The sequence below is a fragment of the Balaenoptera acutorostrata genome, chromosome 5 (assembly GCF_949987535.1).
Source record: "Balaenoptera acutorostrata chromosome 5, mBalAcu1.1, whole genome shotgun sequence".
Taxonomy (NCBI): domain Eukaryota; kingdom Metazoa; phylum Chordata; class Mammalia; order Artiodactyla; family Balaenopteridae; genus Balaenoptera; species Balaenoptera acutorostrata.
This window is the reverse complement of record NC_080068.1, coordinates 91,983,575-92,010,514: the sequence shown is the minus strand read 5'-3', so window position 1 is coordinate 92,010,514 and position 26,940 is coordinate 91,983,575. Positions and strand designations below refer to the sequence as shown.

The window sequence follows — 26,940 nt, the reverse complement described above, 5'->3', positions numbered from 1 at the left end:
AACTTAGAGTTTTTCTTCAAGTGAGATGGAGAAGCACTGGGCTGCCCTGTGTGTGAAAGTGCTGAGTCCTCACCACTGGACCGCCAGGGAATTCCCTGATTTACGTTTTAAAAGGATTACCGTACCTTCACTGTTGAGTGTAGAGGGGAGATCAGTTAGGAGACTCTTGTAACAGTCTAGGCTAGAGTTGATAGTGACTTGAATCACATGGAAGGAATGGAGGTGGTAAGAGGTGGTTAGGTTCTGGATATTCATTTAAGGTACAGCTACACAACTTGCTGTTGGCTGTCGGGGGGTGAGGGTGTGAGACCATGGATGATTCCAAGGTTTTCTGCAAGAGCGCCTAGAAGATTTGGAGTTGCCAGTAACTAACACAGGGAATACTGGGAGTGAAGCAGTTGAGAGGAAATGAAGAATTGAGTTTGAGGCAGTAAAGTTTGAACTGTCTACTAAACATCCAAATGGAGAAGCTGAGTATAATAGTCTGGGGTTCAGGGCAGAAGTCCAGGCTTGAGATATAAATCAGGGAGCCATCAGTGCTGATGAGGGAGAGAAGAGGGCCATGAACTGAACCTGGGCATTCCAAAGTTAAGCGGTCAGGGAGATGAAAATGAGCCCACAGAAGACTGAAAAAGAGGAGCTAATGAAATGGAAGGACAACTTGGAGAAGTGGCATCTTGGAAGCCAAGTGAAGAAAGTGTTTTCAGGAGGAGGGAGTGACCGACAGGGTGGAACGATGGTGTTGGTCAAGGAAGATCAGTTCTAAGTTTGGATTTAGCAATGTGGATGTCACTATGGACCCTGACAAAAATTGTATCAATGGAGTGGTCAGGTCAGAAGCGTGATTGAAATGGGTTCAGAAGAGAGTGGGAGAAGAAAAATTGGAGATGGTAAATATAATTATAGAAGTCTTCTGCTATAAAAGGGAGCAAAGAAATGAGGGGGTGTCTAGGGGGACTTTGGGGGCTAAGAGAGATTTGAGATGAGAAAAATTACACCATGCTTTGTATGGTGGCGGAAATGATCCAATAGAGAGGGAAATATTGATACAGGAAAGAATTGTAGAAGAAATGTCCTGGAGAAGTCAGGAAGAGATAGGTCTAGTATACAAAGTGGAGGAGTTGATCTTAGAGCTTGGATCATCCATCTATAGTAATAAGCAGGAGGCAGAGGTTGTGGATGGGTAGATATGGTGCTGAGGGCTGATGATAGTTTTTTCTGCTTGCTTCTCTTTTCTTCTTGAAATAGGAAGATCATCTGCTGAGAGGAAAGTGGTGTTGGGAATTTGAGGAGAGGGGAGGGTATGAGATAGTTGTCCAGAAGAGTGGGAAAGTCTGTGTATTAGGGGAGTCGTCCTAGTTTAGGCCATTATAATGACATACCCTAGCTGGAGTGGCTTAAACAACAGACATTTATTTCTCACAGTTCTGGAGGCTGGGAAGTCCAAGATGAGGGTGCCAGCATGATCAGGTTCTTGCTAAGGGCTCTCTTCTTGACTTGCAGATGGCAGCCTTCTCACTGTGTCCTCACATGGCCTAATCCCATCATGGGGCCCCCACCCTCATCTAAACCTAATTACCTACCAAAGACCCCACTCCCTGTATGATCACATTAGGGGTTAAGGCTTCGACGTGTTTTGAGGGACACAAGCATTGAGTCTTTAACAGGATTGTAGTATGCTCCCAGGGCAACATGAAGGGTCCACCTGAGGATTGTGGTGATGAATTTAAGGGGAGACACCAGGCTTTGTGTTTATCTAGTCAAGTTCAGCTGTCCAGGCATAGGCATAGTCAGTAGTCAGTTGGGTTTATCCAGGATTGGGATTTTTCCGTGTAACCATGATGAGGGGTGGGAGGAAGAGAGTGATTTTTTTTTTAAAGGAATTCCTTTATTTTTATTATTTATTTATTTATTTTTGGCTGTGTTGGGTCTTCGTTTCTGTGCAAGGGCTTTCTCTAGTTGTGGCAAGCGGGGGCCACTCTTCATCGCGGTGCGTGGGCCTCTCACTATCGCGGCCTCTCTTGTTGCGGAGCACAAGGTCCAGACGCGCAGGCTCAGTAGTTGTGGCTCACGGGCCTAGTTGCTCCGCGGCATGTGGGATCTTCCCAGACCAGGGCTCGAACCCACGTCCCCTGCATTGGCAGGCAGATTCTCAACCACTGCGCCACCAGGGAAGCCCGAGAGTGATTTTTTGATGATTAACCACAATTTATGCTGGCAAGGAGGGAAGTAGGGACACAAAGGGGGTGAAGACCCTTGAACAGTATATGGTAAATCGGTGCTTTGAACGTCCTAGTGGGATGGAAGAATTTTTGGACTCAGGGTGCCAGAGGGCGTGAACTAGGAAAAATAGATGCTTGAAGTGAAAAGTAGGGAGAGATTGCAGGTATTGGTGATGACAGATCTGAGGTATGACTGCAGTCGGAGGCTGAGGTGGGATGAAGAACAAAAACACTGGGAGGGGGCTTCCCTGGTGGCGCAGTGGTTGAGAATCTGCCTGCCAGTGCAGGGGACGCGGGTTCGAGCCCTGGTCTGGGAAGATCCCACATGCCGCGGAGCAACTCGGCCCATGAGCCACAACTGCTGAGCCTGCGCGTCTGGAGCCTGTGCTCCGCAACAAGAGAGGCCGCGACAGGGAGAGGCCCGCGCACCGCGATGAAGAGTGGCCCCTGCTTGCCGCAACTAGAGAAAGCCCTCGCACAGAAATGAAGACCCAACACAGCCATACATACATACATACATAAAAAAAGAATGTAAGCAGACAAGAATAGCATTTAAAAAAAAAAAAAAGTGAGTAATTAAAAAAAAAAAAAACACTGGGAGGGAGGAGTTCAAGTTAACACAAGGCATTAGTGTGATTATTTCAGTATAGGAGATCTTGTTTTTCACATGTCATAGCTTGAAGTGGGGTTAGAGAAAAAGAAAAAAAAGCATCAAACCAGCCCATACAATACTTAATTACATTTTTCTGTACCTAAATGTTTTAGTGCTAATAATCTAATCCAGTATTACAGGTCTATATTGTGAGCATTCTCATAGCTGGTTTTTCTTCTTCTTAGCATTCTATTTAACATTGTTTTTTCTTAATGCAATAATTGTTGGTTCTTCAGAGTTGAATACATTCTTGGATGATCCAGAATTTGCTGATGTTATATTGAAAGCAGAGCAAGCAATAGAATTTGGAGTTTATCCAGAAAGAATCTCTCAAGGTTCAAGTGGAAGTTACTTTGTGAAGGATCCTAAGAGGGTGAGAATTTCACAGACCTACTATACATAACAGACATTTTGGAAAACACTAATTTAAATGTGAAGTCATTGTGAGTTTCTGAAGATATTTTCCTAATAAATCTGATTGCACCTTCTTTTCAGATATAAAGGTCAGTTTACTATTAACTAAAGCACTCTACGACTTAAAAATTGAGCTATTCATTTTAAGCCATAGTTTTCTGTTTTATTATTTTAATATTTGGTTTCAAGTATTTATTGAATACTCACATTTAGCTGTAGATTTGTTGGGTTTATATTCACAAGTCCTTACCGTACAGAAACCAAGCAGAGTTTTATTTTACCCTCAGAATATTTTTTCCAGCATTATACCAGAGAAGGAGCCTGGGAAGTCTGAAGTTTGAAGGCGTTGGAATGTGACAAAGTGAAATGAACCAAAGTATAATTCTAAGGCAGAAAAGAGAAGTTGATACGGGACTTTGTTCCACTTAGTCTAGAATTTTTCAAAAATCTGTATTATTTCTAAAAGCTTTCTGAATGATGCATAGCCAGCAGTTCTCTTTTTCAGGAGGAAAAAAGATTATAATTCCATCCAAATATTTTTTGCAAAGACTGAAGTTATATTTTAAAACATAGTCTTTTTTGAGATTTAAATATATATATGTAGGTAATGTCAATCTCTCAATCTTTATTCCAAGCTTGATTTCTTAATTTGTTCGTGTTGACTTTTTTATTAGTGACTCAGACTTTATTGCATTATAAAACAATTATATACTTATAATTAGATTTTTATTTCTTGTCTAAGGATAATTCAGCTTCTAAATTTAATATTAATGTATTTTATCAGACCAGTAATAATGATTATAAACTTTTAGACATCCATGAGCAATTTTTTTTAAGAGGAGAGAATTTATTTAAAAATTGGTTCATAAAGAAATAACTGAAAAATGATTTAGGGTAGGAGAATCTGGCAGCATAGATGTCACTATATCCTATCATTTCCTTTGTATCTTAGAGATGACTTTTTGTCATTGGATTTATTCATTTAGCAGATGCTTGAATGTCTACTGTGTACCAGGTACACAGTACTTAGGATATAGCCCTAACAGAGAAAGTCCCTGCCCTTTTAGAATACACATCTACTGGGAAAGTAGACAATAAATAAACATAGAATTTGGGTATTTAATAGATATTGAATAATAACACTGTTTGACCTAGGTCAGTGGTTTTCAAACATTTTAAAATCAGTGGGACCCCTTCTTAACTAGGAAGTCCAGTACATAAAATGGGTGAAATCAGTGGATAGGGTCTTAGAGCCCTGCCCTCCCCTCTTCTCTCACCTTCCCTAGAATTTCTCAGAGCACGGTTTGAAAACCATTAGCCCAAAGGATTATTGATTTTAGATTGTTGAATGAGAATGCATATAAAACTGTTATTAGAATTAAACCTCTTAATAGTTAAGAGTGATGCCCAAATTTGTGGTGGGAAGAAGTAGAAAATGATCAGAATGCGTTTTATGGATTATTATCTCTCTGTATTAAAAGTCTAATAAAATTTCTACTTTTTTCCCCCTATAGAACATTATTGGTGTGTTTAAACCCAAATCGGAAGAGCCTTATGGTCACCTGAATCCAAAATGGACCAAATATGTTCATAAGGTCTGCTGCCCTTGCTGCTTTGGCAGAGGCTGCCTGCTTCCTAATCAGGGATACCTTTCCGAAGCTGGTGCCTCCCTTGTGGATGAAAAGCTTCATCTGGGCATTGTACCAAAAACAAGGGTAAGGCAGAAATTGTTTTTAATCATGTACTTCTGATTTACAGCCCACTTCTCTGTGAACACTTCAGTAATATTTGTAGTGACAGAGCCTAAAGTTGAGCCCCTTTTCTTGTAATCCAGAGTCACAAATGACTAGTAAATTGATTCTAGTGTAGATCCACAAAGTATCCAAGGGAATATCTCTTGCTCAGGTGAGCTGAGATGATGCTGACAAAAAGAGGAGAAAGAACTAGCATTTAGAAAGCAGAAAAAAACCTAGCAATTCTTTTGAAGGTAGAGATAACTAATATGCTCACAAAACTGCTATATTTTTCTTTCTGACCTTTATACATTTTTACTTGAAGTTCTACGTGAAATGTTCATTCCTAATTCTACATTTCAAGACTACTACTTCTTTCTTCCACTGGCCAATTTTAGGCTGCCTCTCTCAGAAAGAAATACATGTGTGCCATTGAACCAACTTTGCCAAATCCCTTAGCCTTTCTATTTTAGATTCTCAGGAGCATTTAGTATAGTGTTAAACTTTGCTAATTTACAGCATTAGAGTGAGTGCCATGGGGTATGTGAATAGAAATACTATAATGCAAATTCTAATAGCCATTTTTCTAAACTGTACGTTTCTAGGTGGTTTGGCTTGTCAGTGAGACATTTAACTACAGTGCAATTGACCGTGCAAAATCTAGAGGCAAAAAGTATGCTTTAGAGAAAGTGCCAAAAGTAGGTAGAAAATTTCATCGGATAGGACTTCCTCCTAAGGTAAGTTACTGCGATGAGCTTTATTTGGGGGGAAGTTCATCACATATTACCTGAGCTCTGTGCGCTAGGCACTGTGCTGTGGACTGCGGATATATGTTAGTAAAAACGGTTTTCTCACCTTCAAGAGCTTATAGTAACAAGCAGTCTCAACGCAATGTGATAAAGCTGTTGAGGATGGTTAAGTGCAGGGAGCCCAGAGAGGGTAGAGGAGGGATAGTTAACCCACTTTGGAGGGCTAGGGAATTTCCGAGAGGAGGCTGCACCTAAGGCTTTATAAAGTACTGGCTGAAAGGGCAGGCTGAGAATTAGACCTCGGTTTTATTCCAGCCCTCTCCACCAGTTAGCTCTGAGACCTTGGGCAAGTCCCTTACTCTCCAAGCCCCAGTTTCTGTAAAATGGGGATAATAAAAAACTACTTCTTAGGGTTGTGAGAATGAAATGAAAAAATATATGTCAAGTATTGGTACGGTACCTGGCACATAGTAAACAATAGTAGCCGAGTTTACTCACTACATATTAGATTTTGTTTTTTCTTATCACTTCTAAATAAACCTAAGGGATGATTAGCAACTAGCTAAGCAAGGGTAGGGAGGGTTAATGGGAAAAAACATTCTAGAAAAAGCACTAGGCTTTATTTATTTATTTTTTAATTATTATTTAACATGCAATTTTGTTGTTTTGTTGTTGCTATGCATTTATCTATATAAAAGAATTGGAGTAGAAATGCATGGTTATCCTAACTTGTCTTTAATATTGTACTCCAAGTAAGCAGGAAGTTTTGAAAAAATTTACAAGGCCTGTTACTCCTTGCATATGCTGAAATAGGTGTGACTAAAGAAGGATATTATTTCCGTATTTATGACTACTAGGACTTCATTATGAGTGCTTTAGAGAAAACATTTAGGAAATCATTAAAATTTCATGCCAACCATAACATAAAGTGTTAGGATAAGTGATAGATTTTTTTTTTTTGGCTGCAACGCCCAGCATGTGGGATCTTAGTTCCTGGACCAGGGAGCCAACCTGGGCCCTCGGCAGTGAAAGCGTGGAGTCCTAAATAGGTTTTCTTTGTAGTGATTTGTTTGTAAATATTTATGAGGCCAGCTAGGTTACCCATTACCTATGTGTCCTGTGCTGTTTAAATTTGTATTTCCGTCTTTAAAAAAATTGTTTAATATTAACAACTAGTAATTTTAGCGATAGAAAACTTTATAAAATAGACATATCTTCAAGGAAAGGACTTTTTTAAAAAACCACTATAGAGGTTATGATTAATTGGTTACTTCTTTAAAATTTATGACAGGATCTTTAAGCTACATAGTCAAAGAATTCATTCTTTTATAAAAATAAAGTCATTTTCTGTATCTTATGTTGTAAAAAGAATCCTGAAGTATTTTTTCAGTAAGATAAAATTATACTATTATTAAATAAATAACCAGGATAGGTGTAAAATTTGGTCTTCAAAATTAACTTCATGTTAATGAATACTTTTAGAAAACAGCATTCTTGTTGAGAATATCACCTTAAAGGCACGTGTGTATTTTGTTTTTTAGTTATCCTAAAATAGCTGCTATGCTCCTTGAAAGTCTAGGATTGAGCGTTTTTAATTTGCTATGTATTCTTTATGTGATTATTTTAAATTAGTGTATAAAAATAGTTTTCTTGATAAATGTGGCTTATCTAAATTAGTGTTAACTTCGATTTTTCTTATTGTGTTCATATAAAGTATTTTATGACAATACTGCTGAGAACTTTAAAAAGTAGTCTCTTTGTTCTTATATTTTCTTTTCTAACTATAATTCTTAAAATTATAGATTGGTTCCTTTCAGTTATTTGTTGAAGGTTACAAGGAGGCTGAATATTGGCTTAGGAAATTTGAAGCTGACCCTTTGCCGGAGAATATTAGAAAACAATTTCAGTCACAGTTTGAAAGATTAGTTATTTTGGATTACCTCATCAGAAATACAGGTACTGAAGTTCTCTCATTTGTTCACTCAAATCTTGTTAACTTTCAAATTGTATTCAACTCTTGTTTATCCAAATCAAAGATGTAAAATTTTGATGCAGTAGTCTTGAGGCCACTTTTTCTTTACGTTCCTTAGAAAACAGAGATGTAGTACCAACTCTCCCAGGCAGAATTAATCTCCTACTGGATATTCTGACTCAGAGCAGGCTCCTGCCCAGGTGATAACGATCAGTTCCTATCCCTCGGGAGCGGGGAGTTTCTTGGCAACAGGACAAAGCCTGCTGGAAATTGGAAATGTTGTAACATCTTATGGAAAAACCCGAACAAACTTTTTGGCCAACATAATAGATAATCTGCGACAGTGGTTCCCAAATGTGGTTCCCCGGACTGTCAGGGTCAGTGTTATGTGGGCATTTGTTACAAATGCATCTTCTGGGAGCCCAGCCCAGACCTGCTGAATGTGAGGCCAGCAGTTCGTGGTTTAGTAAGTCCTCCAGGTAATTCTCATGCACCCTGAAGCTTGAGAACCAAATCTTTGCTTATTTATATTAGTTTCTGGAAAAGCATTATGTACCTTTTTAGATTTACCTTTATTAAATCATATGGTCTTAAGTTAATGTTAAAATTAGTGTAGAGTCCAATGGAATATTGCTCAGCCGTGAAAAAGAATGAGATATTGCCATTTGCAGCAATATGGATGGACCCAGAGAATATTATACTTAGTGAAGTAAATCATACAGAGAAAGACAAAAATAATGTGATATCACTTATATGTGGAATCCAAAAAAATAACACCAATGAAGCTACATACAAAACAGAAACAGACTCATAGACATAGAAAACAAACTTATGGTTACCCAAGGGGAGAGGGAAGGAAGGAGGGATAAATTAGGAGTATGGGATTAACAGGTACAAACTACCACACATAAAACAGATAAGCAACAAGGATTTACTGTATAGCATAGGGAATTATATTCAGTATCTTGTAATAACCTATAATGGGAAATAATCTGAAAAAAATATGTATATATAACTGAATCACTGCTGTACCCCTCAAACTAACACAATATTGCGAATTGACTATAGTTCAGTTTTTTTAAAAATTAGTGTAGAATCTAGAATACTCCTATAGAGACATTAGGTAAGAGCCTATCCAGGAATTTGCCTGGAAATGGGGGTGGATGCTTTTTCTTCCCAAGGTGAAGAGAAATTATCCTTTTTAATAACCTTGGTTTAAGAGTTCTTGACAGTAATCGTACCTACCACAGAGTTATAAGAATTCAGTGAACTAATACATGTTAAGCACTTACAACAATGTCTGGCACAGAGTAAATCTCAATGAATGTTAGCTAACATTTATGAGTATTTTTAGTCTGTATGTGCTAAATTGGAGGCTTTAATATGTCCATATGCTACAGATAACAAATGAAGGTCTCAAAAAGTGATGACTAAATTTTTCCCCGTGATTAAACTATGATATCCATAAAAAAATGAAGTAACAGATTTTTTTGTTTGTTTGTTTTGAAAGATAGGGGAAATGATAACTGGTTAATCAGATGTGAAAACCAGAAACAAGAAGATGAAATTACGGTAAGGAAATTTTAATATATATATGTATGTACACATACACACACTATCAATTTCTGTAAAAAATTCCTTGACGTTAAGTTATTCTTCATCACATCCTCTCCTTCACCTAGATCCTTGGTTTTTATCTCCTTTTTCTGTTTTTATCCTCTTTTTTCTTTCCTTCACCTGTTTACATTGTACTTTTTATTCTATTTTCAAAATCTCTGTGCAGTTTTATTTTTTATGTTGTATTAGTATAGAAGAATGATATCAGCTCAGTACTTTTTTTAGGGCTTTGGAAATTTGTTGTATAACCACCATATTTATTTTGCTTTTATGTAATAAAGAAAGGCTTCTAGTATTTTTTGTCAAAATGTTTATATTTTACTAATTCACTTCTTTCTGAGCCTTATGACTCAGGATTAGATAATGCAGAATTACCCAATAAAATGGAACCTATGTGCTTTACCTGTGAATTATAGCCATTGAACTTAAAAAAATATACTTCTAATGCTTATAAGAAGCTGGTTTTCATGTACATAATAGACTGTGAAGACCCTCAACACTATCAGGATGATAGATTTTAGATCCATTCCTATCAACTTTGACTACCTAAGTTCAAATTTTAGATATTTACATGAGAGATATTTTCAGAATAATTTTACTAGTTTTAATCAGTTTAAACATTTAAGAGAGTTTTAACTGATTAAAAATAAATTTCTCCAATGTTTACAGTCTGTGTATTCTCATCACTTAAAGCTGTTGCATCACTTTAAAAGTTTGTAGTTTTCCGTGTTCATCAAAGAAATTTAAAATTACATATTCATAGTACTCAGCAATAAAAAAAGAATAAGCTTGATATATGCAATAATGTGAATGCAGCTCAAAATCCTGCCAAGTGAAAGAAGCTACACAAAAGGGAAGATACTGTCTGATTCCTTTTATATAAAAATCTAGAAACTGCAAACTAATCCCTAGGGACAGAAAGCAGGCCATGGTTGCCTGGGGTGGGGTAGAGGGAGGGAGGGGACTGCTAAGGGACACAAGGAAACTTCTGGGTGGTTTCACATCTGTCAGTGCTTGTCAGATTGTACACTTTAATATGTAAAGTTTATTGTGTGTAAATTATACCTCAATAAAGTTGTAAATAGAAAAAAATGATAGAAATACAAATAAATGGCAGTTATAGCAGAAATGGGTTTTAAAATACACATATAAAAATATTCATATTTATAACAGTTCCTAAATATATTTTATTGGTATATCTTAAGCAATTGGATTTTACTGAAAACCTTATTCTTCCGCTCTTAAGTATTTTGTGCATTTTCATCGAGATACTTGATATAAACTAACAGGAACAAACCTGGCATATATCACTTGGACCTTCACTCTAATACTTTCAATTTAAAAATTATCTTTTTCACATCTTGTTATTTTATCTGGGCCACTTAATAATGGCAACCGTCTATTTTTTGATAATAGGAGGTACTGTTTAACATGAAAAGTCTCTTGTCCCTGAGGTCTTCGTTTCCGTTACAGAAGAATGGAGAAGTTAGGAATGGACTACATTCTGTAATCAAGAGTTTCTTGAAGTTCCTTCTACTGGACCTTATTATATTTAGCTATGGTCATTGGGGAGTTTTATTTAGAAACATTTTGTGTTTGAACTAATTATTTCTATGAGACCGTAGGAAAGACTTGATTTTAATAAGGTAACTTTAAGTTGTTATCTTAAAAATATCAATATTTTGCAAATACCATACATTTAAGCAATGTATCTAACAATAAATTATCCAGAAGTACACTTTTTAAAGTCTTGATAATTCCCAGCCCTCTTCCACAAAGAGGAAAAAAAATGAAACTATTAATGTATGAATTTGTAATACCAAATTTAAAAAAAAATAGTGATTATGAAGTTTTTACTGATTCTTAAGACAGTCTCTTCCCTTAAAGGGTAAATTGGTACCTTCTGGCAACTTTATTTTTATAAGCTCTTCAGATAAAATGTCTTTAAACCTCAACAATTGTTATAAATTATCTTTTGGAAATATGCATATAAATTTTTTTATCAACAGACTATTTTTCTCCCCTTTAGGAAACAAAACGGACTGATGATAAAGAAACGCTTATTAAAATAGCTGCAATTGATAATGGTCTAGCATTTCCTTTTAAACATCCTGATGAGTGGAGAGCATGTGAGTATTTAGAACTTTCCATAGATTCTGTAGTTACCCCTTTTCCAGAATAAGAGGGGATGAAATTTATGGATATCACAATAGCAGAGGAAAAACTGGATGAAATACAGTCATTCATTAGGGCTCAGTTCTAGGCACTAGGGATGCAAAGATGTGTACTACACTCTGTGGGTCTTGCCATGTATTGTTTGCTTATTTTTGGATGACTGTCTGATTTTGATTTTTTGGCTTGTATTAGCCTTGTAAAATAAGTTTGCTAGCTTTCCAATTTTTAAATGTATGTAATATGGGAATTATCTATTTTAATATTTTGGTAGAATTTTATTTTCATATTTGGGTAGTATTCACTTCTAAAACAATTTAGGCCTACCTCCCCCTTTTCTAGTGAGTAGTGGCTTAACTGCCTTACCAGTCTCTTCTACAGTTAATGGTCAGGTTTTCTACGTCTTCTTGAGCCAGTTTTAGACGTTGTTATTTTGCTTAAAATTATCCATGTTATCTTGAGTTGTAATTTATGCGTATAAGTGTTTTGTAGAATTCTCTTATGATTTAAGAAATCCCCTCTGTGCATATTAAATACTTAGGGGTGAAATGAAATGGAATTTGCTTTAAAATACTTAGGGGGAGGAAAAACAGGGATAGATGAAACAAATTTTATAAGAAATTTGGGAATAATTGAATTAGGTTATTCAGAATATGGGAATTCATTGTACTAGTTTTTAAAATTTTTGCGTATGTTTGAAATATATGTAATAAATTAAAAAAATAATCTCTGTATCTATGACTATGCCTCTTTTAAATTCCTACTGTTTATTGGATTTTTTTTCACTAGACTTGCCCAAGATTGTCTATTATAAAGCACTGGCCCATATATATATAATATATATGATTATATATAAATATAATATACAAAACAAATATAATATACATAATTATATAAATATATTTTATATATAATTTGTTTTTGCTTTTATCAGATAATTGGCCTTCTATTGATCAGGTTTCCAGTTTGTTTATTTGCTTTTTCTTTTTCATAATTTATGTTTTCCATTATTATTTTCTTCTATTGTGTTCATGCTATTTTTTTTTCCTATTTTTTTTTTCTAGGTATCATTTGGCTAAAGCACAGATTGGCTAGGTGTTGCATTGTTGTTCTGCTTTTACATATTCATACTTCCCGATTTTATTTTGACAGGAATAATTTAGAAGTATTTTGTTTGGTTTTAAATTTCTAGGGCAGTTGATTTAAAAAAAACTGTCCATTGTTATTTTCAAGTTTTATTGCTTTGGGATCTGTGAATGTTAACTGTGTGAATTCTGCTCTTTGAAATTTTTTAGTAATTCTTTTGTAACTTTTATGGCCAGTTTGAAGGACTGTATTTGAGAAGAATGTGGTTAGGCACAAAGTTCTGTGTCTGTCTACTAATGAAAGCTTGTTAGTCAAATCATATTCTTGATATATTTTTTGACCACTTGATCTGTTAATTTTTGAGAGACAAAGTTCACTGCGATTGTGATTTTGTCAATTTCTTCTTGCATTTCTATACATTTTTTGCTTTGTATTTCACATACAAAGGCCCAGCGTTTTATCTTGCTGTTGGCTTGTTCTTTTCAGTAATGTAAAATATATCCCACTTTATCCGTCGCAGTGTCTTTGGCATTTCTTATTTCGTCTGTTGTAACATTGCTGTACCTCGTTTCTTTTTATTAGTATTTACCTGTATTATTCTATACTTTTATTTTCAACTTTCATTATTTTAAGTATATGACATATGAACAGCTCTTAGCTGAATTTTTTTTTTTTTTTACCCAATCTGAGATCCTTTTAATAGGTACACTTAACTCTGTAGTTTGTCTCAATAAACTACTGATGTGTTTGAACTTTTCCTGCCATCTTTTTTTTTTTTTCTATTTACCATGAATTTCAATTTTTTCTTTTTTTCCTTTCCTATCTTTGGTTGAACTGACTTGAGATGTCTTTGTTCTATTTTTTTTTTTCCTTTAATGGTTTGGAATCTATATGCAAATTGCATTTTAAAAGTGTCAAGTTTACGATGCCTACAGTACACCTGGAAAATTTTACCAAACACACAGTTGGGGATTAAGGGTCTAGAACTTGAAAGATTAATTGGTATTGAGGATGTCATTTTTAAACTGTCACCTTGGTAAGTGGAAGCCATGGTGGTGTTGCTATCACCTGGGAAAATCATGGTGAACAAATGTCATCACTAGGACAATGTGTGAGGTACATAGGTACTCAATAAATGTTTCATGAATATTTAGTAGATGAAGGAGAGGAAGGACTAAGTATAGAACCTATACTTTAATGGTGACATTGAAAATGAGAGGAAAAGCCAGCCAACAAGAGAAGTGGCTTAAAAGACAGAAGGTAAAGTTTGAGAGAGTGGTATCTCCAAAACCACATAGAAGAGAATTTCACAGAGGGAGATGATAGAGAACAGTCCTGCTTGCTGCAAAGACACATGAAGTAGCATGAGGGCTGAAAATGGGCTTTTTGAGAAACCCTTATGAGATGACTGGTGATCTTAGGGGAGAGTTTGAATGGTGATAGTAGAAGTTGAGGGATAGGGATTGGAAGTAGAGGCAGGCATAGAATGAGGGCTTTTCTTTTATATAATTGGTCAGGGAAAGGTCAAAGGGAAATTGGACATAGCTTCAGAGATGTAGGCCACAGGAAAGGCTTTCTTTGGAATGGACTGTACTTCCCACAGTGTTCAAAGAGATAGATAGAAGAGAATTCAGAAGGAATGACTCTAAAGGCAGAGTTTTTTCCTCAGGGCTTTCTAAGTGGTAGGAGCTGGAGGTTCATATTGGATGTACCCACTGGAGTTCTATGGGTGATCATATTCTCATAAGCCTTACATTTTCTTGCAAGAATCTGAATATGTACCCTATCTAGACAATCTCACTACGTTACAAATCTTTCTAATCCTGGCACTGTGTATATTTAATGGTCTTCTTGGGAGAGAACTAGAGTTAGCCCAGAATCATGGATCTGTTATCCTTCAAAGCCAATTACCTGTTTACCTACCAATGATTTAAAATTTTGGAACATCATACACACACACAGACACACATATACAAATATGAGTGGTCAGTTCCTGATAATTTGTGGCTGAAAACGCAGGGAGACCTCGGCCATGGTATCTGGGGCTCTGAACAAATTATAGATACCCCTCAGTTTCCAAACACAGGAACCAGAGATTCAGATATATTTTTTGATATAGGGCTGTTTGAGATAGACTCATTATTAGAACTCTTAGTGTTTCGTATTTAAAACTCAGAAACCTAACCAGTTCAGGTAATACCTTACTGTGCTTTACCATCTGAATTAACCATCCAAACTTAGAAATATGAATAATTTAGATGGCAAAAACTAATTGTTCTCTCTGATACCTCCTTTCTCCTTTTTTTTTTTTTAACATCTTTATTGGAGTATAATTGCTTTACAGTGGTGTGTTAGTTTCTGCTTTATAACAAAGTGAATCAGCTATACATATACATATATCCCTATATCTCCTCCCTCTTGTGTCTCCCTCCCACCATCCCTATCCCACCCCTCTAGGTCTCCTGTCTTTTTTTTAACCTAAGAACTGTAGGGAAAAAACAGGGTATAAAATTTAGGTCTAAATAAACCATTTCCCCTCACTGATAAGAATACTTTTTTTTTTTTTTTTTTAGATCCATTTCACTGGGCTTGGCTTCCTCAAGCAAAAGTTCCTTTTTCTGAAGAAATAAGAAGCTTGGTTCTACCATATATTTCTGACATGAACTTTGTGCAAGATTTATGTGAAGATCTTTATGAACTTTTTAAGGTAAATAAGTTTTTAGTTTTAATTATTGCAGAAAATGAAATAAATCTTAAAGAGATTTTCTTAATAGAGCTAATTTGCAGTTTACTGCTTCTGGTATCACTGCTTGCAGTAGAACCTGACATAACAGAAAGGAATTAGCAGTTTTACTTTATAGGAGCATAAATTTATGAAGTTACACTATGAGTATTCTTTGGAGTGAAATTACATTATAATCTGAGAAGTTGTTTTCTTCAAAAGTTGAACTTTTACAAAATTACTCTATGAATTATAATAAATGTTTGGTGATCTGCTATGATTCAATTTTCTTTTTAAAAAAGCCTAAACCCATTGGCTGGAAAGTCATTTTAAATCCTTTCTGGAACAAGTTGGAGTATAACTACACTGTTTATTGTCATTCTGGAGGAATACGAAAATACATCAAGTAAAAATAATCTTTTCATGCTATTTTTTTCTATTAGGAATGCTTTCTAATGACCTTATGTGCTGAGTTGAAGAGTTCATTTGTTTCCAATTTTTTTTTTTTCAAAGATCCTGATTTTTGGAATTATAGTAATGTTTTCTTTCCTTTTTGTGATAGACTGACAGAAGATTTGACAAAGCCACTTTTGAAAGGCAGATGTCTGTGATGAGGGGTCAGGTAGGTCACCTTTTTAAGATCTTGTTCATTAAGGAAAAACTCTCTCTTTGAAACAGTAGTCAACTTTTTTTTTTCCATTGTGACCCAAAGATGCAGCTCTCAACACTGTCCTTTATTCTGAACCAAAATAGCTCAGATGATTAGAAATGAAGTTGATTTCAATACTCTTTTGTCTTCTGTATTAGATTTTTTTACCTTGTTGTGTATTGTTTAGTTAGCCAGTCTCCTCCTACTGCTAATTCTTGTCCTCATTTTGATAACTGTTTTCCTGAGTGTTGGTATCGTTTTCCTCCTCAAATCCACTTGCTTGAATGTTTCAATACCACGTTCTGTTTCCTGTTGATTATTTTCCTCATAAAATATGTTTGGCCTTTGCTAGAGCAGTCAGTAAATAACCATGTCACCATGGTTGAGCACTAATTGGGACATAAAAATACTAGTTGTAACTCAGTCCTCTCACTCCTTTTCACCTCCTTTAATTAGCAATACAGGGTATCAGTTACATCTGCTGGTGTGGACCTGCAGGCTGGGCTGACCTACAGGTGATGTCTGGTTCTTCTACTCTACTAATAGTATTTAGATTCCAAAAGGAAGACTTGAAATGAAAATAAACTATAGTGTAAACATTGTCTTTTAGTGACTTACTAATTAACTTTTTCTTCCTAAAATATGCATTTCATTTAAGGTAGCTATTTGCTGCATACCTGTGACAAAGAAGACAAGTCTAGGTTTTGCACTATTTATTATATAACATTAACAAATAGATATAGTTAAATTAGATAACTATGTATTCATCATATATTTATTGACAGAACCAGAGCCAGAAACTGTCCTAGTGATTGAGATACAGCAGTGAGTAAAAACCAAGCTCCTACTCTGATGGAGCTCTTGCTCTGATGAGGCTGGGGGTCAGGAAAAGGGACAGATTATTAGCATGTACATCTCTCTGTGTTCTCTTGCGCTTATACAGTGCTTTGCTGGAGTCATAAGTTTTAAATAGTAAGTGAAATGGCTGGAGAAGCAGGCTAGAGCCAGATTTTAGAGGGCCTTAAGTGCCAGGTATAGATTCCACATGGAAGGGGTTGGAGCAGTTGTGATAACCCAAGTGCCCATCAACAGATGATTGGCTTAGAATACAGTGGAATATTACTCAGCCACAAAAAAGAATGAAATACTGCCATTTGCAGCAACATGGATAGACCTAAAGAATATTATACTTAACGAAATAAGTCAGTGAAAGACAAAACTTACATGATTATCACTTATATGTGAAATCTAAAAAATAATACAAATGAATTTATATACAAAACAGGAACAGATTCACAGACATAGAAAACAAATTTATGATTACCAAACGGGAGAGGGAGAGGGGAGAGACAAATTAGGAGTATGGGATTAACAAACTACTGTACCTGAAATAGATAATCAACAAGGATTTACTGTATAGCACAGGGAATTATACCCAGTATCTTGTAATAACGTTTAATGGAGTATAATCTGCAAAAAAAAAAAAAAAAAGAATCACTAAGCTATACACCTGAAACTAATGCAATATATTGTAAATCAACTATACTTCAAGTTTTAAAAAAGGGTTGTGATAATGACTAAGCTGTCTATTTACTAGTATGGAGAGATCTCCAGAATATATTATGTTATAAAATGTAGTGCATAATGGTATGTATAAGCTGCTAATATATTGTATATAATAAAAAAGGAATCAGAATATTTTTTTAAAAGAGAGAGTCATGATGAGACTTACATTTCCCGAGAGGAGACCTTACCCTGGGGTTTCTCCTATCAACTCCCTGAGATTATGTGCTAAATTCTGTTTATATGTGCCTCTTGGGCATGGAGTGGACGATAGAATTTATATCCCAGCAAAAGGTGTCCATAACCCAACAAAGAACCCCTGCAGATTGGACAGTGGGGTGCAGATTGACTCAGCAGATGAGTCTAGAGCCAGGGAGCCTTGTGGGGAGGTGTTTTCAGTAATTCAGGTATGAATGATGGGCTTAGATGATTGATGATTGTAATTATGTTGCTGAGTGTTACCACCCTAAACTATATTTGAACTAAATTTTCAGGCATAGGTAATTATGCCCTAATTTGGCATTTTTACTTGAAACAAATCTATTTGACTTAACAACATGCTCCATCTTCTGGAATTCTCTTATCCCTAAAGATGTATCTTTATTTCAGAAATATTTGTGTGTTTTTTTTAAATAAAAGCTGTAAATAATCTTGTAAGCTTTAATTGTAGATTAAAGTTAGTACGTGAGAAATTTTAATTTTAATTTTAAAATGCTTGTCTGAACAGATATGGGGACATTCTAGTTCTGAGGTCTATTACAAAGATATACCAGTGGCTATCTGCTGTTTTAGGTTTATTTATTCATATCCTGTCTTGTTTACAAAGGAGTAAAGTATTATACAAATGGGTGTAATAGAATATAAAAGTGACAGGATCAGGATCTGGGAAAGAAAAAATAAAATAAAACCTTATATGTTTTAATTTGATTTTGTTTTGGTTTTTTATTTTAATTTGGTTTTGACCTTTCTGATAGCCAAAAAGAGTAAGGTTACTCTGACCATGTACATGATTGTGTAGCTCTCTGGTTTTAACCCTTTTTTTAAAAAGCTGGTCTGAAAAAAATCAGGTATTATTTTATATTCTAAAGTAAATCAGTGCTTTGAAACCAAGGCTTAACAAACAAAAACCAATACCTGTGTTTCAAGCAACAGAATTCATTATTCAGCCAGTTCCTTAATTGAGTCAAAATGCTTGTGTTATTGAAACCGAAAGTGGGATCCGGCTGCTCACTGCTCAAAAACCAAAAAGAGGCAAGGTTGGTGGAAAGGAAAGTTTGCTTTATTTTAGATGCCGGCAGCTGGGGTTGGGGGAAGGGCGGACGCCTGTCCAAAGGCCGACTCCCCTCCTCCTACAACCAGCCGGCAAGAGCTTTTATAGATGGAGGGAGGGGGCTACATGCAGGAACAGCACAGTCGGCTCTGACAGGCGTCCTGAAATTGGTCACGTGGTGGTCTCACCAGCGTCATCTTGGTTGTTGTAAGTACAGTTACTCTTCAGTTCCAGGGTCGGTTTGTTCCCATTTCCTTGAGGCCAATTCTTGGAATTGTGGCAGCTTAGGTCATGGCTACAGTCTGGTCATCATGTAGTTAACTTCTTCCACTTGATGGGGGTTTCAGTATCTATAACACAGCTCACAGGATATGGCCCAGAATATTATCTATAGCCCTTGAGGAGGAACTAAAGGTCTTTGACTATGCTTAGTGACTAACCTGTTATTATTTGGTCTCCTTTGGCTGTCTTCCTTTGTTTCCGCATTTTCTCATTTCTCTGATTAAACTTATTCTCCGGCTAAGGTTTTTCCACAGACAAAAGGCAGGCAGAGGACATAGGGTCCTGCTCCGTTTCATTATTTCAATCATTTATAATTATCCCTTGAATCCCTCTCCCTTCTAATTTTACCAATTAACATCATGATTTGTGCTTCGTACAACCAAGTCTTTTGTCCTAGTTTATAGTAAGTTTTTAGTTTTGCACACATAATCAGTGACAATTCTCATTCTACATATAAAGATGTGGACTGGAATGAGGAACTAGTATGAAGGCATTTCTTTTCAAATTTGACTAGAAATGTTTATTCAGTTAAAATTTTTGAATTTTACATTAAATAGCGGTAGGGTCACGATCAAGCTCAATAAGAGCATTCATTTTATATTCTACCTGTGCCTACTTGGAACACTGGACCTCAGAAATACTTATTTATTTGAAATATATTTTATACACAATCTGAAAAAAGTGGCAGAAATGATTAATAAAACAGTTTTATTAATACAGAGTGAAATTCTATTCAGTGATATATAAACCAGAAGCTCATTTGCAGATTCAGTAAAAATTGATGTTAAAGAAAATGAAAGTGACGCTTTCGTACCTCCTGAGTACTTGACTCTTTACTAGATATTTTTATGTTTGTTATTATTTTTCCTCATAACAGCTCTACATAGTTGTCTGCATTTTGTAACTTGGCTCAAATGGGTTAACATGTTGCATCTGTTTAATAAGGGAGTCTAAGTCTGGCAAATCTGCAACATTTCGGCATTGCCTCTGCCTGGGGTCCTTATCATCTCTTCTCTGGATTTAATGATCTTCTAAGTGGTGTCCCTACCTCTTTTCCCATCCTTCTTCCACATTAGACCAGAACAATCTCTCTCAAAGCAGATAGGATCCTCTCTTTTGTGATTTAAAACTCCCCTGATCTGTCAGTCAGTATAGGCTTAAGGCCTGACTTTGAGCACCTTTGCAGTCTGCCTCCGCCCAACATACCTGCCTTTATCTCTTGTCATTTTCAGCTTCCCCTAAGCCTAGGCACTCAGAACTGTTCTCAGTCCCAGTTCACATTTCCCAGTGGTGCCCTTTGCATGCTGTCGTCTCTCCTTGGGTGCCTTTTCCTCTTCCTCTGGAGAACAGTTTTTCCTTTCCTAGGCTTCTCCTGCCACTCAAGGAGTTCTGATTTCCCTAGCACTCCATGGGAGTACTGGGGTCACATTTCACTCAGAAATTGGATGTTAAGACAGCACATTGGGGGAGTTTCCTGGTGGCCTAGTGGTTAGGATTCCGGGCTTTCACTGCTGCAGCCCGGGTTCAATCCTTCGTCGGGAAACAGATCCCACAAGCCATATGGTGCAGGCCAAAAAAAAAAAAGGACTGCAAATTGGGCATAGTACAGTTGAAAAATAGCTTAAAACCAACCGGGAAGTAGAATATATGTAGTTTTATGTAGATAGTACAGTAATTCTCATGCCCACTAAAATTTGAGGACCAGTGAACTAATCCAAAGGAAAGCAAAGTCTATATGCAGAAGTCTGTGAGTTCACACCATCTGCCCTTGACCGATCGCACCCCTACCATGGTATCAAATGTGGCATAGATGGAGCATTCTAAAATGTTTTTCCTTGCCTGCAATGTTTAGTCTATTTCTAAAAATAATCTTCTCTGATGTAAAGATGTAGTAATAGATGTGTTTATTCTTTGGGAAATGAAAAAATGAGTGGTATGTAAAGGAGGGGATCAGATTGTAAAGTCAGGGCATAGATCCACTGTTGCTGAAGTGTTTGTCACACTACATTCCAGTTATTTGTTCGTGCGGCTGTTTGTTTCTAGAATGTGTGCACTTTAAGGCTCAGATGGGTTTTTTCCCTCGTATTTAGTCTTCTCCCCAACACAGTGCGTGCTCAGTAAATAAATGCAAGATCATCAAGTGTCTTCTCAACTCCCAAAGAAATACTAATATTTTAGATAGCTTTAAGACTGAATAATTTTTGCTATTATATATTTGAAATTTTTTAGTCTTGTAGAATGACTCTCATTTTCTTTGTACCATTCCGCTTCTAGATTCTCTACAACAATCATGTATTGTTTTTAGAGTCAGGAAAATATTAGGTGTTACTTAAATTAGTGTGTTTAGATTAACATGTTTAGAATAGGATTTTTAAAATCAAAAGAGGAAACTAACTGAATATTTCATTCCTTAGCCATGCTGGTACCCACATTTATTTTCATGGTAAGGACAATGCTTATAAACATAAATTTTGTAAATTCTTTTTGTCTTTTCATCCAAACATAACCAGCCTAGAAGATTTTAAGGGAAGAGCTTAAAAGGAATCCTAAACCATAAATACAATGAGTAACTACTATTACTAGTAAAGGTTTATTTCTCTGATGTATTAAATACTTCAGATCTTCCAGGATCTAAACCATCTAGTTTATACCGTTCAAGTATTATGACATTTATTTATTAGTATGGCTTTATGTTGAAACCTTTATGCTTATCTCACTATTAAACAGTCTCTACAACAACTAGTAAAATGCACACCATCTGTATATTAAATATTTTCAAATACCTGAAGGAGACATCCTTATTTCTAAAGTACACAACAAAGGGAATTTTTTACCTGATATGCAAGGAGAAAAAGAAAATGAATTATTAAATTTTTATATGAACAGAGTAGAATAGGCTGTAAGCTATGCATTATTTCATAACCTTATTTATATGCTCAAGTAGCAATTCCAAGAGTATGTTTAAACATGGAATGTAATATAGTTTACTTTTCCCTAGTTTTACTTTTCCTACTTAAGAATAGACTCTTAAATAAAACTTTACTTTAAATGCTACCTTCCCCAGTTCTCTTAACTCACTTGCCCTGCGTCATGCTTCCCCATAGCACTTTTTCATTCTAATACTTGGTATAATTTACTTGTTTGTGATGTTTATTGACTCCTCCTCTGCTGAAATATGAGCTCTGTGAAGGCAGAGATTTTGTTTGTTTTCTTACTGTTGCATCCCCAGCACTTAGAACAGGGCCTAGCACGTAATAAGCATGCAATAAATTTATTTGTTGAATGAGTGGGTAAGGCAAGTATTTAGTAAAAACCAGACTATTTAGACCAGTATTTGTTTAGGTCCAGTGTCAAATGGGGTACGTATGTGGAACCATTCATTTCATTCAGTCTCTGACTCCATTGCTCCTGGACATAGATGCATTCTAGAATATTTCAAAGTTACCAATTGGCAAAAATTATTTGATTTTAATCCTGTGCATTTGTCTGTGTATATGTATGTGTGTGTATAAGCATACATATGTCCACATATATATATTGAGAGCAGTTACTCCTCATCACATTCTCTGCTGGGCATAAATGGATGAAATAAAAATTGTAGTTATGAATAGATGGTTAAAATAATGTCAATGAACGGAAGGTTTTTATCTTTTTTGAACTGATGAAAACCTCTCTTCTTTCCACAGATCTTAAATCTTACTCAGGCATTGAGAGACAGGAGGAGTCCTGTCCAGCTAGTACAGATGCCTTGTGTGATTGTGGAGCGCAGTCAAGGTGGAGGTCAGGGTCGGATCGTCCACCTCAGCAATTCATTCACCCAGACTGTCCACTGCAGGAAGCCTTTTTTTTCCTCCTGGTAGCAGATGTGAGAGAAAGAAACTGTTTGGCATTATTGTGTTGTTACAACATTACCGCCCTGTAAACCTGCTGGTAAGAGCTCCAGTTGCCAAAACCTCAAATAATATAAGTTTCTAAAAGGTTTTCTTTTGAATGTAATTGAAGTTTACAGTTTTTTGTCCAAATATTAAATTTCTATTTCAGGGAAGAGGTGATATATCTCCTATATCGTATTTTTGTAGAAAAATTGTATTTTATGTTGTTGATGTTAGTTTCAGAGGTAATTTCATAGTTTACACATTCTGGAATGACTATAATTACTCTAGAATTCCAAACAGAAAAATAAGGTGTTTGTTGACTTTGAATACGATAACTTTTTATATACTTTTTTAATATTGAGAAGAATGGTCATGTTAACTCTTCTTACATTATAAAAGGCCTTTGAGGATGAAACTGCTCTTATGAGCTTTAATAGAGTAGTTAATAGAAAATAGTTAAGAATAAAGCAATGTTGCCTTAATTTAAAAAGCTGCTATTTTAGAACTTGAATAAATGCTCCTAAAGTGACCATTATTAGGGACCAGAAAATTATATTTCAAGTTACCAATGACTATTTTCTTTTGTGTACTTCAGAATATTTTTGGCCAATTATTTTGTTATAGTGAGGGGAAAAAAAATCTAATGCTATCTCCCCCTTTAAAAAAATGGAAACACTCAACTGAGACTTGAGGGGAATAATATGAAATTAAGATAGATCCCCAGTATTTTGAAATTCCAGAATAACATTAAAAATTCCCTTCTGTTTCTTGCATGGGATCAATACTTAATCAGTTAGTACCTCAGAGTACTGATCTCGTTCAATTTAGTACTTCAATTAGTATTAAACTTCACTGAAAGGTAAACCATAACTCAAACTGTTTACTGGGTTGCATTTTCAGGTCCTAGGACATAACCTCTTAAAAATAATAGTAGTGTGTAGGGTACTTGAAATTACTGATGTTATTATAATTACAGTCAACTTTAGAATACTAGTCCCAATTAAAGGGGGACGTAACAGAGATAACCATTAAGTCATTTTTATTTGATTTTGAATATCAGTATTTCTGGCATCCTGGGAATTTGTAGTACTTTTAACTTACCAAGTGATTGAAATTGAGATGAGCCCGATACGAAGATTTGATCCCAAAGAAGCAGGAGCTTCATTCTCTTCTTAGGCTCCAAACAAATAACATCACCACTCAGACTAAACTGGGCAGTTTGTGGTTTTGGCCTTTTGTTGTTAAGCTTTCTGTCCTGTAATTTTTTAAATTAAGTTATTTTTATGTAAAAAGTATTTCCTGAAGGTTGAATTAGGATGGAAGTCAGATCTGCCGTTCTCCCTTCCTTCACATCTTTCTCTTGGTCTTCGTGGATGTGATGAGTGAGGATACTGCTGTCCTAGTGGAAGTCCATTGGAAACCTGTGTTCTCCTACCTCCTCTGACCCTCCATGATCTTAATGTTGAGATAATGGAAAATTGACTGGAAATTCAAAACTCAAGCTAATATCTTTAGATAAATACCAGTAATTAAAATGTGCCTTTTGAAGATGTGTTCTTAATGAAATAAGTTGTTATGATGTGGGTACTGCTTTCATAAAACAGGTTTTTCAGTATTTTGAGAATTTCTATATTAATTTTAAAAATGGAAACTTAGTAAGTTGCTACTGTTTTATACCCTAAAATTAAAATAGTGTGGAAATATTTTTAAATGGTCTGACCAGGCCAGAAAAGTAGAGTTGAAATATTTAAGATATGATTACAAGTCAGTACATTGGTTTTATTTTATAAATTTTCATGAACTTCATTTTTATTTAAATATTGTGTTAATATTTTCAGTGAGTATATTTATAGTGTCAAACATGGTAGACGAAAGGTAATAAAAATCACTGTCTTAAGACTAGATTTCTCCTGAAGTATGTATATTGAATATTTAGAATGTTTGTAAATACATTTATGTTTATAAATGATGCCAAACCACCATTTTCTTACTGCATATATTAGTAGTATAGTTTAATACTTTATCATTCCAAAAGACATAATTAACTGGAATCTTTATAATTAGAGACATTTTCATTTTTATTTGAATATAAGCTGCCTTACTCTCCCCCAAATTTGTCAGCAGTTGAAGACTACGGAAACATGTTTTTTGCAGTCTTGAAAACGATTTGATTCACAAAATTTTTTTTTTAATTTAAAGTTTTTTACTAATGGAATTAAAACCTTATGAAAAACAATGGTGACCAGTTCTTTGATCAGATTACATCTTAAATCCTTTTACAGGTATATGAAGAGACAGGCAGCATCTTATGTTTTATAGTCTGCCTTCTTTCCCAAAGTTGCCTGGGCAGCTGTACAGAGTAGTGGCAGAGATCCTCAGTGTGGCTTTGTCCCCAGGCCTCTCTTATGGTGAGTTTGGAGCCATGTAACCGAGTTCTGGTCAGTAAGATGTGCGGATGAGGGATATATGGGGCTTCCAGACCTGGCAGTAAAACTCACTGCGTCACAACCAGTGGTCACCGTTGACCACTCTCTTGCCTTCCCGTTTGGCTATAAACAAAGAATTTGCAAAGTGGAAGCAGCCAGGGCATGTGAGTCACTGCTTGGAAACCTACCAGGAGAGCGTGCTGACTGCATTGGACTGTGACATGAGCAAGAAATAGTGCTTGTGTTTAGTCACTAAAATTTTGCATTTATTTATTAAAACTTACCATAGTCTGTCCTATCCTGGGTGTTAACAGTGTAAATAGAAAAAAAATCATTTTAAAATTAAAAAAATAAAAAACCAATTATAGAAGGCTGAATGGCAGCAGCAATGAGTATTTAATCTCAAATCCCCATAGAACAACTAGGATAGCAAAAGAAAAATCACAGTGACACCATCTTCACTAAAATTAGATGATAGAATATCCCTATGGATCCCAGAAATGAGCAGTTTGGGCTAAATCCATCAATAGCAAAAGGATCACATGGGAAGAACAGCTTTGGAGGAGTGAACGGAGGGAAAGTGAGGGGGGCCTGTGATGGTACAAAGAGCCCAGAATCTGCTGACATGTCGTCAGCCCCAAAAGGAGGCGCCCCCAGTCCTCGTGGCAGTCTCAGCTGGTGCATCCAAAACCACAATCAAAATTGGGAGAGGGCTGTCCAGCATTCAACTGGCAGCTGTAAAGGGAGCCTGCAGGAAGGTATGAGGGTGCCAGGGCAACCTGGTCTTCAGGGTTCCCAGAAGTAGCTGGTGAGAGCACATAGGCCTGCCCTGAGAGAAGCTACTGGATATAGAATAGACGTTGACAAGGGAAGGACCCTGGGGATAAAGGAGACAAGGTTCTGATACAGATAGAAAAGGGGACCAGATGAGACAATTCAGAAAGTACTAAGAAGGTTCATAAAAAACTATGTCATCTGGGAATTCCCTGGTGGTCCAGTGGTTAGGACTCAGCACTTTCACTGCTGGGCCCAGGTTCCATCCCTGGTCCGGGAACTAAGATACTGCAAGCCAAGTGGCATGGTCAAATAAATAAGTAAATAAATAAATAAATAAGAACAAAATATCAGCTATTACAAAAATAATAATAAAAATAAAAGTTATCTTAAAAAAAAAATGTTATCTAATACTTTGTAGTAACTACAGAAGAGAGAACCGTAGAACTACAAAACCAGGAAACTCCAGGCCTACCTCACCACCTACCCAGGAATCTTCTGAAAATATAGGAGGAAAGTATGACAAAGTCCATTTCACTTAAACATGACCACATCATACAATATGCTTTAAGAAAACAGGATAACAGCGTGTATAACATACCCACAGAAAATGAAGATATCCTAGAAACTTTTACAAAGCAGAAGAAAACAGTAATATTTGTTAAAATGCTGAAGAAATTCAAGACATGATAGAAGCCAAGAAAGAACAATATAACATCAAAATCAGAAAAGCTCAAAAATTAGATGGACAAGCAACAGGAG

The 26,940-nt window shown here is 35.8% G+C and overlaps 1 protein-coding gene across 3 annotated transcripts in view; it reads left to right on the top strand.

Annotated features, from left to right (window-relative positions):
• PI4K2B (phosphatidylinositol 4-kinase type 2 beta) overlaps positions 1-24,882 on the top strand; it is a 31,494-nt gene extending 6,612 nt beyond the window's left edge. Inside the window, exons 2-11 of one of the 3 annotated variants that reach the window (XR_009008430.1) lie at positions 3,111-3,247; positions 4,803-5,003; positions 5,627-5,758; positions 7,573-7,726; positions 9,253-9,314; positions 11,389-11,488; positions 15,191-15,324; positions 15,902-15,961; positions 22,790-23,033; positions 24,272-24,882. Coding sequence is in view for 2 of the 3 variants with exons in the window: in XM_007168448.3 (XP_007168510.2) it covers positions 3,111-3,247; positions 4,803-5,003; positions 5,627-5,758; positions 7,573-7,726; positions 9,253-9,314; positions 11,389-11,488; positions 15,191-15,324; positions 15,902-15,961; positions 22,790-22,963 (1,154 nt within the window). In the remaining variant the exon portion in view is untranslated. Of the gene's footprint in view, positions 1-3,110; positions 3,248-4,802; positions 5,004-5,626; positions 5,759-7,572; positions 7,727-9,252; positions 9,315-11,388; positions 11,489-15,190; positions 15,325-15,901; positions 15,962-22,789 lie in introns of all 3 variants that reach the window. The other 2 variants (XM_007168448.3, XM_057547278.1) reach the window with 2 other exon arrangements.
• Positions 24,883-26,940: the final 2,058 nt, after the last annotated feature.